At 37.4% G+C, this 17,154-nt stretch overlaps 1 protein-coding gene across 1 annotated transcript; it reads right to left on the reverse strand.

Moving 5' to 3' along the window:
• Positions 1–1,548: 1,548 nt before the first annotated feature.
• Positions 1,549–2,418, reverse strand: LOC121449780 (vomeronasal type-1 receptor 4-like). Its single transcript, XM_041654459.1, has one exon. It carries the CDS (start codon positions 2,416–2,418, stop codon positions 1,549–1,551), a length of 870 nt encoding a protein of 289 aa, XP_041510393.1.
• Between the last annotated feature and the right edge of the window lie 14,736 nt (positions 2,419–17,154).

Below are 17,154 nucleotides of genomic sequence, written 5' to 3' on the forward strand. Positions count from 1 at the left end.
GTGGAGAACCGAGGAAAAGCAGAGTAAGAGAAGTGAGGAAATGCTTGTTAAGATAGACAAATTTTCAGTAATAAAATGAATCAACTCTAGATCTTTAGAAATGCCTAAGGTGCTGAAATTCTTACCTAGGAAATGTGTACACATGTGTTTCACATCCAACAACTATAGAAACATAAATGAAGCTTCCTGCTCCTATAATAACTGAGGCAGAGACAGGAGAATCTCTGGGTCTGGCTGATAAGCCATCCTAGCTGGACTCATGAGCTTCAGATTCTCCAACACATATACTCACAAAGATGAGCAAGTTCTGAGGCTCTAAAATACATAAGTATACTTCATGCTTCTTGTGTGGAAGATGTTAGGACAGATCTTAAAAGTTCTCATCTCAAGAAATTGGTTGTAGATAGATAGATTTTAGAGCTTCTATTTCTATGTAGAAACAACGTGACAGAAAGCAAGTTGGAGAGCAAAAGATTTATGTTTTTCTTAAACTTCCAAGTAATAGTCTATCACTGAGACAAGGGTGGGCAGGAGCTCAAGACATGAACCTGAAGACAAGCACTAAAGCAGCAGCCATAGATGAATCTGTGTTCATGCTTCCTTCCACTGGCTTGTTTAGCCTGCTTTCTTAGAAAGCTTCAGGTCACCTGCCAAGGGTGTACACAATCTACTGTGAGCAGAACCCTTCCACATCAAACATTAATCAAGGAAATGTCTGAAAGTCTGTCCATATGACAATCTGGTGGGTGCATTGTTTTTTCAATGGGAGTTCTCTTTCTCCAAATCACTCTTATGTTGTTGACTTGAAAGTATATGACATGATTTGATGATGCTAATCATTTTTCATTATATATATGCATATATGTGCATATAGGAAGTTTTCACCATATATAATCTTAAAATTTCATTTTCAATCATACTACAATAAATCTGGAAAAATGGTGGCTCCAAAAAAGGCAAGGATTTGCAGAAGTCAACATAGAAAAGTATTATACAAATGTTTGTAAGAGCGGATCATTGTCTGTTAGTATCCCCATTATTACACATACATGCAGACTGTCCTTTTATAGTTAAATCCTATCAGGTTTCTTAATATTTTCTGTTAAGTGTAAAAAGGCAATGAATGCTATTTGACTATCTTACTAAGATTTTTTGATTTGGCAAGAAAAGTAGCCAAGAAAAAAACTGTCCAGCAAATTTTATTCTGTTGCTGTAGAAAAAAGCAAGACAAATTTCCAAAAACAGACTGTAAATCAACCATTGTTTTATAAACTGTGACAAATTCATAATTTACATAAGTTTATTAATATTCTCAATGTCACAAAACAATATAGAGTATGCAAATATACAGTTTATAATATATTCACATTTTATATGTGTACATGTTAGTTCTTGAATACATACTACCTGCTTTTAGGACATGATTGAGCATATATACATGATTGAATAAAATATGTACATTATTAAAAACACACAATTTTGATGTTACAGATATGGTTAGAATGTTCTATTCCCTGCACAGGCAAAACAGAGGGGAGATTCACAGATTTAATGACTGATCAGCAGAAAAGGACTCACAGTTGGGAAACCTGCAACGACTACTGAACCCATGTTTACCAGGAAAAATCCTGGATTATTTGAAATAGTCAGATTAATTTGTAAAACACAAGAAAGGGCATAAAAGCAGACAAAAGTGCTCACCAAGAGCAGAATAATCTTTGTGGCTCTGGACTCAGCAGAGGATTTGAGGGCCAAGTTGCTTCTATGAATGTGCTTCATTCTCTGCTTGTGTCTGTAGAGGATGCAAACCATGGAGCTACTGGACCAAATCATCAGCAACACGAAAAGCACATCAGGGCTTGTGTGTATTACTGCAGCGAGAATGTCAATGGCTTTGTCATGACGAGCGGCAGAACAGAATCCAAACCATTTTAGATTTGTCATATTCTTATCGTTCAATCTTGCAGTTATATACATAGGAAAATCAATGTTTATTATGAGGGCCAGGATCCAACTTATGTAAACACTAGCAACAATGTAACTGGGAGCCTGGACTTTAAGGTGTGTCCACCTGGAGCCCATTGGGCTGATGGTAATAGCCTGGAAGATACTTAGGAAGCAGGTGCTGCTGAGAGACACATTCCTCCCTATTCTGTGAAGATAGAAGATCAGTTTGCAACCAAAATCATCGAGGAAGTCTTTCAAACCTAAAGTTTCCAATGTGTGGGGAACTCCTTTAGACAGAAGAGTTAAAAGGTTAGCTGCAATCAAGTGCTGCAGAATCCAATCTGTGAGCCTTAACCTGATCCCAGTGAAGTAAAGCAGAAGATAGTTGTAGACTAAGAAGGAGTTTCCCAGGACTCCAATTGCAGTTTGTGATAAAAATATCATTCTTACAACCATATCACTGGCTTCCATAATGTCAACTCTTGTGGTCTCAGGATCATGGCATGTGAAGTTGATGCATGGGCTGCATCTATATACTGTGTTCTATATCCATAATAAGACTAATGCAAAATCCTTCTTTGATTTTTTTAAACAACTAATCAAAAAGTGGCATTATAACCTACAAGAGAGTGTATAATGTATAACTCCTAGCTTTGAATAAAGGGTAATACAGTTTAGTCAATATTCACAGTCAGTGTGGAATCCTCTGCTCTGACTCCAGTTATGCAGATGAGGAAAAGTGAGATAAGATCATCTGAGTCAATTATTTGTAAATTCATGATTGATTAATGATAAAGTGAGGACTTTCAAGTCCATAAAGTCCACAGTTAGGCTACTGGAATCCCCAACTACTTGTAAAACCATTCAATTCAGTACTTAAAATGAACATCCCGATACTTAGGTTTGATTATTATACATTTATACCTTTTCAAAATTACTATTGCTGTGTGTTTTGTAGTGGATATTTTGTTTCCATGTGTGTTACTGTTTCTTGCATGAGTGAGTACCTATTCTTAGAAAACACTGGGTATTTTAATGTACAGGAGGAACTATAACTCTACAGGAACCAGTGTCAGGAGAAATCATATACATCAGTGCAAAATTGTCCCATATTTCAGATAGCTGCATTTGCCTTATGGATTATTTATATTTATTAAAAACAACTAAAATAATAGCCTAATGGAAACCAATCACACTCACATGTTTTTCCTTAATTTCAATAAAAAAAGAACACGTAATAAAAGTGTGTGGCACACACACAGTACGACTCGGAATCTGATGACATATTTCATTGCTAATTGGTACCTGAGCAATGATCTGTGATCACAGACATAAGGTATGTTCACTATGCATACACTCTGTCTTTTGTCAGCATCAAGATTTGTGCTTTGTAAACCTTGAAGTATTTGAGGTTGTACAAAAGACACTTTAGTTAAGGTCACTAGCTGCTTTTCCAAAGGACCCGAGTTCAATTCCTAGCATAAATGACTGTTCAGACAGTCCTGGGGGTTCCAACACCCTCTTCTTGACTTTAAGTATTCCAGGCACACATGTGATACACAGATGTACATAATTTCAAACACACAAAAGAAAAGTAAAGGGAATACACCTCAACTTTCCAATTCTTACTATTAAAAACTAAATAAATAAAATACAGCATTCATTAGAAAAACCATTAGATTCACATTGTAATTAAACTTAGATTGTAATATCTAAGCAAACTGTCAATTTGCTTCTCTATATCATTATATATAGAATATATACTATATATGCATATATACACATATGTGTCAATTAACGTATACATGTACACACACATATATATATGCTGGACTAATTTGATAGTATATTATAAATATATATGATATATATGTGTATGTTTATTTATATCAATTAAGGAAGAATGATCTAAAAGCACGATGGTCCACATCTGACTGGCAGTGTCTAACTTGCTAAACAATGGTGGTGATTTTTATGTCAAGGTCCCTGACTATGATTTAGGAGGGCAGTAGCTGCATCACAATCTCAGAATACTTGGCTTTCGAGGTAAATACAGTCTCTCTCTCCATCAATGGCCTCATAGGTCAGAGATTAAGATTTTCTGCTCAAGCACATGCATGCAGATATGCTTTCACACAGGATTCCATGATTCATTTACCTTCCTCCTACTCTCTGAAGCATCTCCCAAGAATATATAGAATCAGCTCATGAGCAGGAAGGATTCCCATGATCATTGCTGAGCAGTAGACCAATTTTAAAACATTGCATTCCAGCTTTCAGTATGTGTTGGAAAAAAAATCACAAGAATTCCAATGAGTGGAGGATTGATAAAGATAAAAACATCAGAGACTGTGTTCTGTGTCTATTACCTCATGTTCACTTTGCCTGTGTCCTGAGTCTGTGCTTCATTCAGGTTTTTCTTTAGTTGCCAGGTGGCTTTGTTATGCTACTTAATTCCAAGTTGCTTTTCTGGAAGTCTTGCTTAGCTGGAGTCTTCAGATGAGTTTTGCTCTGTGGATTCTGTCTCACAGACTCTATGAGTGCATGCCAAGTGTTGTTTATTTTCTTAGGATGACAATCTCACAGCCAGAGTCTTATGGTCCCTGACATATTCTGGTGGGAGCCACCAGTGCCTGAGATATGGGTATATTATTCTGTGACCTCACCTCCCAACAGACCTCCAATTACCTTTTCACCTTCAGTAGTAATGGGTACACAACTTTTCATAAGGCAGGTAGAAACTTTTCTGAGCATCTTTTCCCCAGATGTCAGGTATCAAAAACAATTTCAAGTTTCTTGCTATCCTCTAATTGGAGTGTTGCAGTTTATAGCTGCTGATATCTGCTCAGTTCCCTGGAGACCAGTATGGATGATGAAATTCTGATGTCTGTCTTCCATACACCATTGAGGTAAGTTTACATCATTCTATTTCATGATTAAGTGATGTGTCACGTGATCAAATCCAGTGTATCTATTTCTGAAGTGAGAGATCTCTCTCTAATCCAGTTCCTGGAATTTTGGTGTGCCCAGTCAAAATATTTTTGTGTCTAATTCATAACTTTGATTTTCCTACTACAATGTCTTTCATTAGAAATCAAAAAGGCAGGGGGGCTAGAGAGATGGCTCAGTGGTTAAGAGCATTGCCTGATCTTTCAAAGGTTCTGAGTTCAATTCCCAGCAACCACATGGTGTCTCACAACCATCTGTCTGGTGCCTGCTTCTGGCCTGCAGACATACATACAGAAATATTATTGTATACATAATAAATAAATAAATATTTTTAAAAAAAGAAATCAAAAAGGCAGCCAAGCACGCAATGGAGGTCCACACTTTTAATCCCAGCTCATGGTAGGCAAAGGCAGGTGAATCTTGATGAGTTTGAGGACAGCCTGGTATGCAGAATTAGTTTCAGGACAGGTAGGACTACACACACAGACACACACACAGAGACACAACAAGAAAAGATAAAAATCCACCACCAAAACACACAAGTTTTATAAGGGATAAAAATATAATAATGTAATATAATGTATGAGATGCATAATATAATATAATATGAAAGAAAAAAATCTAACACATCAAATTGGAACTAAACAAACAAAGAGGAATGAAGACCCTAAGAGAAGTCGCAGAAACGGAGACCCCCTTATTCACACAGGTAGCATAAAAGCACTAAACTGGAAGCTCCAATATATAAGCAAAGAATATGGTGCAGACTCATGCAGGTCATGTGCTTGCCTGACTCAGTGTCTGTGAGTTTATATGAGCTTGATCATGCTGATTTAGTCAGTCTTGTTTTCTTGGTGTCTTGAATTTTCTTTGCTCTTACACGTTTTTATGTCCTTTTCCATTAAAATCTCGTAGCTCTTTGGGACATGATTTGATAAAGACATCCCATGTAGGACTGAGTGTTTCAAATTTTCTCAGTCTGCGTAATGTCTGTCTGTGGGTCTCTGTATTCATTTCCATCTGCTGCAGTAGGAAGCGAGTAGGTACAGAAAAATAATACAAAAGAGACCAATAGACTACTGGTAAAGAGGCCCTCAGGAGGGCTAAAGCCTTTGAATCCACTGAATGAATACAAAAGAGACCAAGTCTGGAAGGAGTCAGACAGTGAAAAAGGAGCTAGCGATGTACTCATGATAGAAGACACATCTCAACCCTGGCCTGTTTACACAAGGAAACGTTATATTTTCCACAGGGAGGAGAAATTTGGGGGAAAGTTAAGGAGCTTCCATGGGTTGTCAGTGTTCCATTCTGATACAAGACATGGATGCACTGAAACAGTATGGGCATACATGTTTCTTGGTATCCTGCCAGAACAGAGGATCTGGCTGCAGTCGAAGGCTCAACATGCTGTAGCATGTTCTTGTTACCTCCTTTATCTGAGCTGAGTTTGTCAGTACAGGTCATATTTAAAAATTATAGCAGAGATAAGCAGGGGTCCCACAGTCATAGGACTACCCTACAGTAAGGCAGATGAATGGCTTCTGGGGAAGAAAAGTGCAATAAGAAGACTGGACGCAGAGAAATTGTCCAGATTGTGTCTCCTGATTAATGTCAGAGGAAAGGCAGTAAAACTAGGGGACTAAAGAAAGAAAATTGACAGTGCAATTTGTAGGACAACACTAATTTTTATTATTATAATTGTATTACATACTCATTTTATTATATAATTATTTCATTATATACTCATTGTTATTATTACATCTCCATTGATAACTTATGGGATTATAGTACTTCAGAGAAGCCCGCTTTACAGACCATTATGCGCAGGATCATACAGCGCGCAACTACGCTGTCTTCAGAAAAACACCTTAGGAGTCTGACCATCAGTTATCATAACAAATCTCTAAAAGTTTAGGGACTGCAGAGATTGCCATGTTCCTATTCAAATATCTGTCTTCTTTTCATTTCATGTTCTCATTGAGAAATATCAACATTGCCATTTCTGAGCACATGCCATAAATGTATTATATTCTCACACAACCTTACTCTAAGTTTATCTCTGGATGTCACAGTGCTCTTCATCCATTATGTTCTTCCCAGCACAACTATATTGAAAAATCTAGGTGCAGATTAAGAACTCTTTTTATGTTTTACTGACTCTTGCTCTTATTTTATTGTAGTAGCCAATTATCATCAGATCCACTGGTACTTGCTTGGAGAAGGCAGAGATCCTGCTGACCCCAGGTAAAAATGTTTATAACCCTTGAGTGTTTCACAATATTGGAAGATCATGTTGAAAATTGTAAAATTATAAGTAAGGACTCCAAATAAGTGCACTCTGTGTTAGTGGGAAAGGACATTTAGTCAAGGTGCTGTAAGTATAGGGTTAAAATTTCCAGTCACAGGTGTGAGCTGCATTTTCTCCTGCATTACCTTTTTTTGCCATTGTATATGGGTAATTGAAAGAACAAAATGAGCCATTATTGCAAAAGATATAACACTTTGCTTTCAGGATAATCTAGGAGACGAACAAGAGAAGAGCTAATGTCCAACAGAGTACTGCATAGCAGAAAAAAAATTGATATATTGAAATCTGTGGAAAAATGGATGAATCTAGAAAAGACCATATTGAGTGAGGTAACCCAGACCCAGAAAGACAAATATTATATGTACTCACTCATAAGTGGCCTTTAGAAATAAGGCAAATAAAACCAGCCTACAATTCACAATCCCCAAGAACCTAGACAACATTGAGTACCCTAAGAGACATATACATGGATCTAATCTACATGGGAAGTAGAAAAACAAAAGGTCTCCTGAGTAAATTGGGAGCATGGGACCTATGGGAGAGGGTAGAAGAGGCAGGGAGAAGAAGAAACGGGATTGGAGGAAAATATATACCTCAGTAAAAACAATTTAAAAAAAGAAAAGCTGATGTCTGCTCTATGCTGGCTTCTGCAGTTCCAGAAGTCACTATTCAAGCTGATGCAGGTGAATTGTCCCTGAGAGCTTGGTCATTTATGGTTTTGGTGTATTACACTGTCAGTACACTGAATAAATTGTGCCTAGGGATGCAATAGTGGCTTGGCAATTACAGCAGTAGCCAAATGATTACTGAATGCATTTAAGATGCTTCACAGGAAGTTTATGATGTTTTGTCCTTACCAGGGCAGAGAAATTTAGCTGGAGAGATCTTAGGGCCTATAGGTGAGACCAATGCTGTTGTATTGATTAATGAACATGATGACAGGGCACACTGCTTCTTGAACCTTGTTGCTTATACCCATAGATTATTGGTAACATTGGCTTCAGTAGTAGATTTTCTATACTTCTAGTGTGCCGCAGTTATTGCATAATGGTACATTCATTGAATTGTTGAAAATAAGTCATCATTGATGTGGTATGCATTGGTCAATTCTCAGGCATAAATTATAGAATTTAGACAGACATATGTTTTAGCATTTAAAGACTGGCAGAAAATAACGGAGGGAATGTAAAGATTTGTCACTCATATTGGTTTAATAAAAATGCTGATTGACCAATAGACAGGCAGGAAGTATAGATGGGGTTACCAGACTAGGAGAATTCAGGGAAGAGAAAAGGCTCAGTCTGTAGTCACCTGCCAAACACTGAGGAAGCAAGATGAGAATGCCTCACTGAATAAGGTACCAAATCATGTGTCTAAACATAAATAAGAATTATTAGTTAATTACGTTTTAAGAGCTAGTTAATAATCCTGAGCTAATAGGTCCACCACTTTATAATTAATATAATCCTCTATGTGTTTCTTTGGAACAGAAAAGCTGTAGGACCAGACAGGACTGAAATTTCTGTCTACAGAAAGGAGAAGAGATATGTGTGTTGAAGATGATGGAAGTAAACATAGGTTGAAGTTAGCATGAATATGAGGTAATTGAGTCACAGAGAGGTAAGGCATATCATCCAAGAAGAAAATTAACAAGGCAATGTAGGAGCTGGAAAAGATGAAGGTCATGGCTGACATAAATAACCCAAGAGAAACAATGAGAAATAATAATCTTGGATATATCGGGTGGTATATATAAGTTAGATTCATAGAGTTGTATTAAATCCCGTGAGTGAAAATTGAGACATATTCTGCTGTTTGATATATAAATACTCAAAGAAGGAAGAGAGATGGAAATTAGAGAGTGGCCATTGAAGATGTGAGAAAACATTCAGAAAACCCAACTGATCTTCATAGAATAGAGAATTTCTAAGTGACAGCCATATAATTAAGTAAAATAAAAATCTGTTAGAGACATCATAATCCCCAGTTTAAAGGTATATTGCAGAGTGAATGAGGGATAAAGTGCATGTTATTGAAATGAAAACAAATTCATTGATCATGGGATAAAATTGAAAACCTACATACAAATTCACAATTCTATTCTAGAAATACCTATTAACAAAGACAACAATGAGCAATGGAGAAAACACAGAATTTTCAAGAAATTTTGCCGTTCAAATTGTAGAGGTCCATGTAACAGAAATCTTTATTTTCATATATATTGACTTTAATATTTCTTCAAGCAATATATTTTGATCATATCATTTTTCATCCCCTACCTTCTCCTAGATTTTCTGCACTCTCCCTACCCCTTGAATTTCAAGTTTGTTCCCTCTCTGTCTTTCTCCCAAACCAAACCCAGACCACCAAAATAAATCAACAAAACTGAAAAAGACAAAAATACCAATGCAAATAAAAATTGTAAAAAAAATTAAATGAAAATATGAAATCCATTTTGTGTTGGCCATCTAGCCCTCAGAATTCTGCCTGCTCTGCCCTGTGAGTGATATATTTCCACTGGAGGAAAATAATTTCCTTCTCTAGTCTGGAATCAATTGCCAATAGCTTCTTTCTTAGGGATGGAACCTTATAACAACATTCCCTTCTCCATATTGGAAATTTGTCTGTCTTAAATTTGTTCAGGCCTTATGATTCCTGTCACAGTTGTTTTTAGATCATTAGTCTAACTTGTAAAAAATTTAGTGGTAATGGATCAAGGGCCTCAACTGAAGTCATAACACTCTGAATATGAAAAAAGAGAAAATAGGGAACACACTTTCATTTATAAGTGTAAGAATGGACTTTTAGAACAGAACCCTAATAACACAGATGTTAGTACCAATGATTGAATGTGGGATTACAAGGAAGCAGAAAGCTTCAGTGCAGCAATGGATACCATTATCAGAGTGAAAAGTCAGCATGCAAAGTGGGAAAAAATCTTTACCAGCCATACACTTGACACTGGGTTAGTATCTAGCATAGGCAAAGAACAACAAGAACATAAAAACAAACAAAAACTAAGGAAGATAAACATCCAATTAACAGTGGGACATCAAACTATGAGATTTCTCACAAGGAAATGAAAATTAAAATTACTTTGATATTTGATATTACCGAATCATAATGGTTAGTATTGACAAATGCTGGTCTGGATGTGGGGAAAGAAGAATACTCATTCACTTCTGGTGTGAGTACAAACTTTCGAATCCAGTATGTAAATTAGAGTGTAGGTGCCTCAAAAAGCTGGCAATCGAGCTACTATAACTCAGCTAAACCACTTCTAGTTTATTTACCCCAAATACTCCATATCCTACTCTGTAGTTACTTGCTCATCCATGTTCACTGTTAACTATATTCACAATTGCCAGGAAATGGAACCAGCATGGATGTCTATCAACTGATCAAAATATAATTAAAATATGACATATTTAAACAAAGGAATATTATTCATATTAGAGAAAACAAAAATTATGATATTCATACATGAGAAGAGCTTTAACAGTGATTATTAGTATGGTAAACCAGACCAAGAAACAACACTGTGTATTTTCTGTCTTTTGTGGATGTTATCTTTGAGTCTTTATTAATGGGTGCTGAATTTGGAATACCCTTAGAGGTCATGAAACTGGTACAGGCCCACTGGGGTGTATCTCCAGGTAGGGAAGATAGAATGTAGTGATGTTAAGGTTAAGGGAGAACAATGAAACTCAAAGGGGTAAATGCAGGGGAAATAGGAGGGCAGATTAGAGGAGGGAAAAGAAATCTAGAAAAGGGAGATCAACAGAAAAAATGAAGAAAATAAAACTGAAGACTAATATCTTTATTTCTTCACAAGTATAACCCTTATACAACTTAAATGAGTTTTCTTTTTATGTCAATTATTAATTGAAGCATTTTAAAATAAATTATTTTGTTTTTAATTGCTTTTTACATATGAACAGAAAGGACCTCAAATAGTACTAGACCTAGCCTATTTTTTTATTCTTTTCTGAGAGATGCTAAATTAGGTAAATAAAAGCCTATTGCACATATTTTACAGAATAAGTAAAATACAATGACATGATAAACATAGAATAAGCAATACACAGAAGAAGATACTGCTATTGCTTCATTGAATGTAATACCCCCTACCAACAATTTTTATTCAGAATTTCACTTTTGCTACGGGAGCAACCAAAACAAGAGAAATACAACCACAAACACATTATAATAGAGAAAACAGAAATAAATGTGGATTCAGATATGTTCTCATATGTTTCTGTCATTCATGGTTCCAATAGACTCTCATTGTCTGAAGAGTGTGAACATGACTGAGTATTGGGTGAAGCATTATGAACAAATGTGCATTATGTGTTTCTCAGATGATCATGGGGCATGTGTATTCTGGATAAAAGTAAATAATGGAGTCAATACTCTGGAGTTACAATTCATAAAAAGGAATTTATGGTTGAGAAACAGTCAGATATTGCAATAGACATGATCAACAGGAACCAGATAGGATTATAAACAAGAGCCAATCAAACTGGACAAATGTAGGAAACCATGTAAAAGCAGACAAAAGGTGCTCACTAGAAAAAAGGTGGTTTGGAATACTCTGGTATTTGGTAAGGATTGAGGAAAGATCTTGCTTCTGGGCATGTGTTTCATCCTTTGTTTCTGTCTGTGCAGGATGAAAACCACAGTGCTGTTTTGTGCACATAATATCAGGGAATAACAGATATACATATGCAGAATTTTATCAGTTTCTCTGAGATAAACAGAAAAGTACCCAAAGTCCTTTAGCACTGTGACATTTTTGTTGTCCTATTTTAAACTTACATTTATACCAAAAATTATACTAATAATGAGGTTCAAAATACAACTAAAGTTTACAAAAGAGACAATGTAATTTTGGTGTTTTTAATTTATGCTCTAAACATTTTGAGTTTTGGGAACTGACAGTGATGAATTGTCAGACATGCAAGAAGCTGGTACTGACATTGGAAATTTTCTTGCCCACTCTGTGGAGATATTAAAGGCCTTTGCATCCAGAATGTTGGAGGAAGTCTCTTCAAGCAAGAGCTGTCAAACTTTGGGAGAAGTAAGAAATTGACTACAATTGAGTGCATCAAAACCCAGTCTGTAGACCTTAAAGTCTTCTGTGTAAATGAAAGAAAACAGAGACCAATAGAGAAGAGAGAAATTGCCCAGAACTCCAACTTCAATCTGTGATAATATCAGACCTATATTCACATCACTGGTTGCCCTTCTGTCTGATTCTGGCGTTTGAGTGTCAGGTTCCTGCATGGAAAACATATCATGGTCTATATGTGATAGGTCTCTTGAAATCTACCTTTCTCTGTTTACCATTCTATATGAGAATAGTTATTCCATGTTTTTTTTCAGCAAAAGGAAAGAGCTTTAGCAATGTACTAGTCCCTACTGTGAAGGAAACATAAAGAAATTGTTTGCCCCATCCACCATATATGCAGAATTTGTTGCTATGATGAATTTGATTTTGAAGATGAAGGATGAGGGGAACTTAGTTATTCAGAAAAACAGTGAGTGTTTGTGTGTTTAGTGTTTTGTTTCTTGAAAGATATATTTTTATTGTCTTTAAATTTTTAAAACTTGATTATTTTTATTGGTTCCATTTTTAAAATTTTTATTGCTTTATAAATAATACCTTTCGAATTTCCTCTTCCTCCCCTTCTTCCATTTCCCTCCCACTCCTCCACTCACCCTCTTCCATCCCCCTCCAGTCCTAAGAGAGGGCAGGGTACCCTGTTTTGTGGGAAGTCCAAGGTCCTCCCCCCTCCATCCAGGCCTAAGTGTGCAATCAAACAGATTAGGATCCCAAAAAGCCAGTACATGCAGTGGAGACAAATCTCAGTGCCATTATCATTGGCTTCTCAGTCAGCCCCCATTGTCAGCCACATTTAGAGAGTCCAGTTTGATCACATGCTTGTTCAGTCCCAGTCCAGCTGGCTTTGGTGAGCTCCCATTTAGATCAAGCAAACTGACTCAGTGGGTGGACCAACCCCCTCACTGTCCTGACTTCCTTGCTCATGTTCTCCCTCCTTCTGCTCCTCATTTGGTCCTTGGGAGCTCAGTCTGGTCCTCCAACGTGGGTCTCTCTATCTCCATCCATTGCCAGATGAAGTTTCTATGGTGACATGCAAGATATTCATCAGTATGGCTATAGGATAGGGCCATTTCAGGTTACCTCTCCTCAGTTGCCCAAGGAACTAACTGGGGACATCTCCCTGAACACCTGGAAGCCCCTCTAGAATCTAGTCTCTTGCCAACCCTAAGATGGCTCCCTTAATTAGGATATATACTTCCCTGCTCCCATATCCACCCTTCCTTTATCCCAACCATCCTATCCCCCCAAGCTCCCCCTATCCTCCCCTTCTCACTTTTCTCTCCCCATTTCCGCTTACCCCCATCCGACCCCACCCCAAGTTCTCAGTTTTTGCCCGGCAATCTTGTCTACTTCCCATATACAAGAGGATGACTATATGTTTTTCTTTGGGTTCACCTTTTTATTTAGCTTCTCTAGGATCATAATTATAGGCTCAATGTCCTTTATTTATGGCTAGAAACCAATTATGAGTGAGTACATCCCATGTTCATCTTTCTAGGTCTGGGTTACCTTACTCAGGATAGTGTTTTCTATTTCCATCCATTTGCATGCAAAATTCAAGAAGTCATTGTTTTTTACCGCTGAGTAGTACTTTAATATGTATATATTCCACACTTTCTTCATCCATTCTTCCATCGAAGGGCATCTAGGTTGTTTCCAGTTTCTGGCTATTGCAAATAATGCTGCTATGAACATAGTTGAACAAATGCTTTTGTCATATGATAGGGCATCTCTTGGGTATATTTCCAAGAGTGGTATTGCTGGGTCCAGGGGTGGGTTGATCCTGAATTTCCTGAGAAACCGAAACACCGATTTCCAAAGTGGTTGCAAAAGTTTGCATTCCCACCAGCAATGGATGAGTGTACCCCTTACTTCACAGCCTCTCCAGCAAAGGCTATCATGGGTGTTTTTGATTTTAGCCATTCTGACAGGTGTCAAATGATATCTCAAAGTTGTTTTGATATGTCTCCTCCCCGCCACCGCCTCCCATTTCCATCCCCCTCCCCCAGTCAAGTCCCCCTCCCTCATCAGCCCAAAGAGCAGTGAGGGTTCCCTGCCCTGTGGAAAGTCCAAGGCCCTCCCACCTCTTTCCAGGTCTAGTAAGGTGAGCATCCAAACTGCCTAGGCTCCCACAAAGCCAGTACGTGCAGTAGGATCAAAACCCAGTGCCATTGTTCTTGACTTCTCAGCAGTCCTCATTGTCCGCTATGTTCAACGAGTCCGGTTTTATCCCATGCTTATTCAGACCCAGTCCATCTGGCCTTGGTGAGTTCCCGATAGATCATCCCCATTCTCTCAGTATGTGGATGCACCCCTCGCGGTCCTGAGTTCCTTGCTCATGCTCTCTCTCTTTCGGCTCCTGATTTGGACCTTGGAATTTCGGTCTGGTGCTCCAATGTGGGTCTCTGTCTCTGTCTCCTTCATTGCCTGATGAAGGTTAATATCCAGGAGGATGCCTATATGTTTTTCTTTGGGTTCACCTCTTTTTTAGCTTCTCTAGTATTATGAATTATAGGCTCAATGTCCTTTATTAATGGCTAGAAGCCAAGTATGAGTGAGTACATCCCATGTTCCTCTTTTTGGGTCTGGCTTACCTCACTCAGGATGGTGTTTTCTATGTCCGTCCATTTGCATGCAAAATTCAAGAAGTCATTGTTTTCTACTGCTGAGTAGTACTCTAATACGTATATATTCCATACTTTCTTCATCCATTCTCCCATTGAAGGGCATCTAGGTTGTGTCCAGGTTCTGGCTATTACAAACAATGCTGCTATGAACATAGTTGAGCATATACTTTTGTTGTATGATAGGGCATCTCTTGGGTATATTCCCAAGAGTGGTATTGCAGGGTCCAGGGGTAGGTTGATTCCGAATTTCCTGAGAAATAGCCACACTGCTTTCCAAAGGGGTTGCACAAGTTTGCATTCCCACCAGCAATGGATGAGTGTACCCCTTACTTCACAACCTCTCTAGCAAAGGCTATCATGGGTGTTTTTGATTTTAGCCATTCTGACAGTGTAAGATGGTATCTTAAAGTTGTCTTGATTTTCATTTCCCTAATCGCTAAGGAAGTTGAGCATGACCTTAAGTGTCTTTTGGCTATTTGAACTTCTTCTGTTGAGAATTCTCTGTTCAGCTCAGTGCCCCATTTTATAATTGGGTTGATTAGTTTTTTACAGTCTAGTTTCTTGAGTTCTTTTTATATTTTGGAGATCAGACCTTTGTCAGTTGCGGGGTTGGTGAAGATCTTCTCCCATTCAGTGGGTTGCCCTTTTGTCTTAGTGACAGTGTCCTTTGCTTTACAGAAGCTTCTCAGTTTCAGGAGGTCCCATTTATTCATTGTTGCCCTAATGTCTGTGCTGCTGGGGTTATACGTAGGAAGTGGTCTCCTGTGCCCATGTGCTGTAGAGTACTTCCCACTTTCTCTTCTACCAGGTTCAGTGTGTCTGGACTGATATTGAGGTCTTTAATCCATTTGGAGTTGAATTTTGTGCATGGTGATAGATATGGATCATTTTCATTCTTCTACAGATTGACATCCAGTTATGCCAGCACAATTTGTTGAAGATGCTCTCTTTTTTTCCATTGTATACTTTTAGCTCCTTTATCAAAAATCAGGTGTTCATAGGTTTGTGGGTTAAAGTCCGGGTCTTCTATTAGATTCCATTGGTCGACTTCTCTGTTTTTATGCCAGTTCCACACTGTTTTCATTACTGTAGCTCTGTAATAGAGTTTGAAGTCAGGGATGGTAATGCCTCCAGAAGATCCTTTATTGTATAGGATTGTTTTGGCTATCCTGGGTTTTTTGTTTTTCCATATAAAGTTGATTATTGTCCTCTCCAGATCTGTGAAGAATTTTGGTGGCATTTTGATGGGGATTGCATTGAATCTATAGATTGCGTTTTGTAGAATTGCCATTTTTACTATGTTGATCCTACCAATCCAAGAGCATGGAAGACCTTTCCATTTTCTGGTATCGTCCTCAATTTCTTATTCAAAGACTTAAACTTTTTGTCAAATAGGTCTTTTGCTTCCTTGGTTAGTGTTACCCCAAGATACTTTATGCTATTTGTGGCTATTGTAAAAGGTGATGTTTTTCTGATTTCCCCTAAGCCTCTTTATCGTTTGTGTATAGGAGGGCTACTTTTTTTTTTTTTGATCTTGTATCCTGCCACATCACTGAAGGTATTTATCAGCTGTAGGAGTTCTCTGGTAGAGTTTTGGGGGTAACTTATGTACACTATCATATCATCTAAAAATAATGAAAGTTTGACTTCTTCCTTTCCAATTTGAATATTCTTGATCTCCTTATGTTGTCTTATTGCTATTGCTAAAACTTCAAGAACTATGTTGAGGAGATATGGAGACAGTGGCCAGCTTTGTCTTGTTTCTGATTTTAGTGGAATAGCTTGAGTTTCTCTCCATTTAATTTGATGTTAGCCGCCAGCTTGCTGTATATTGCTTTTATTATATTTATATATGATCCTTGTATTGTTCAAACATGAGTAACTAATCACTGGCAAATTCTTCTAAAATATTCCCATTATTTTATTAAAACAAAAGTCTATTCTTTTGAAGGCAAATACTAGCAATTTGGTAATTTCTCTGCGTTCATAAGAAGAAGAGAAATAAGGCATATTCAAGTCCATTTATTTGATTTCTTTCAGAAATATGTAAGTTTATAAATTCATACAGAGTTGCTGAATTTTTAACTGTGTTATCAAAGAAAGAACTACTAAGTAAAATTTCCTATACAACTCAGGTTATCACTGTTTTGATAGAATGACAAAGGTACAATTTACATAAAAGAGTTAATAGTCAGTCG

This window comes from Microtus oregoni, unplaced genomic scaffold (genome assembly GCF_018167655.1).
Source record: "Microtus oregoni isolate MIOR12 unplaced genomic scaffold, Mior012 000006F_ref0000085, whole genome shotgun sequence".
NCBI lineage: Eukaryota > Metazoa > Chordata > Mammalia > Rodentia > Cricetidae > Microtus > Microtus oregoni.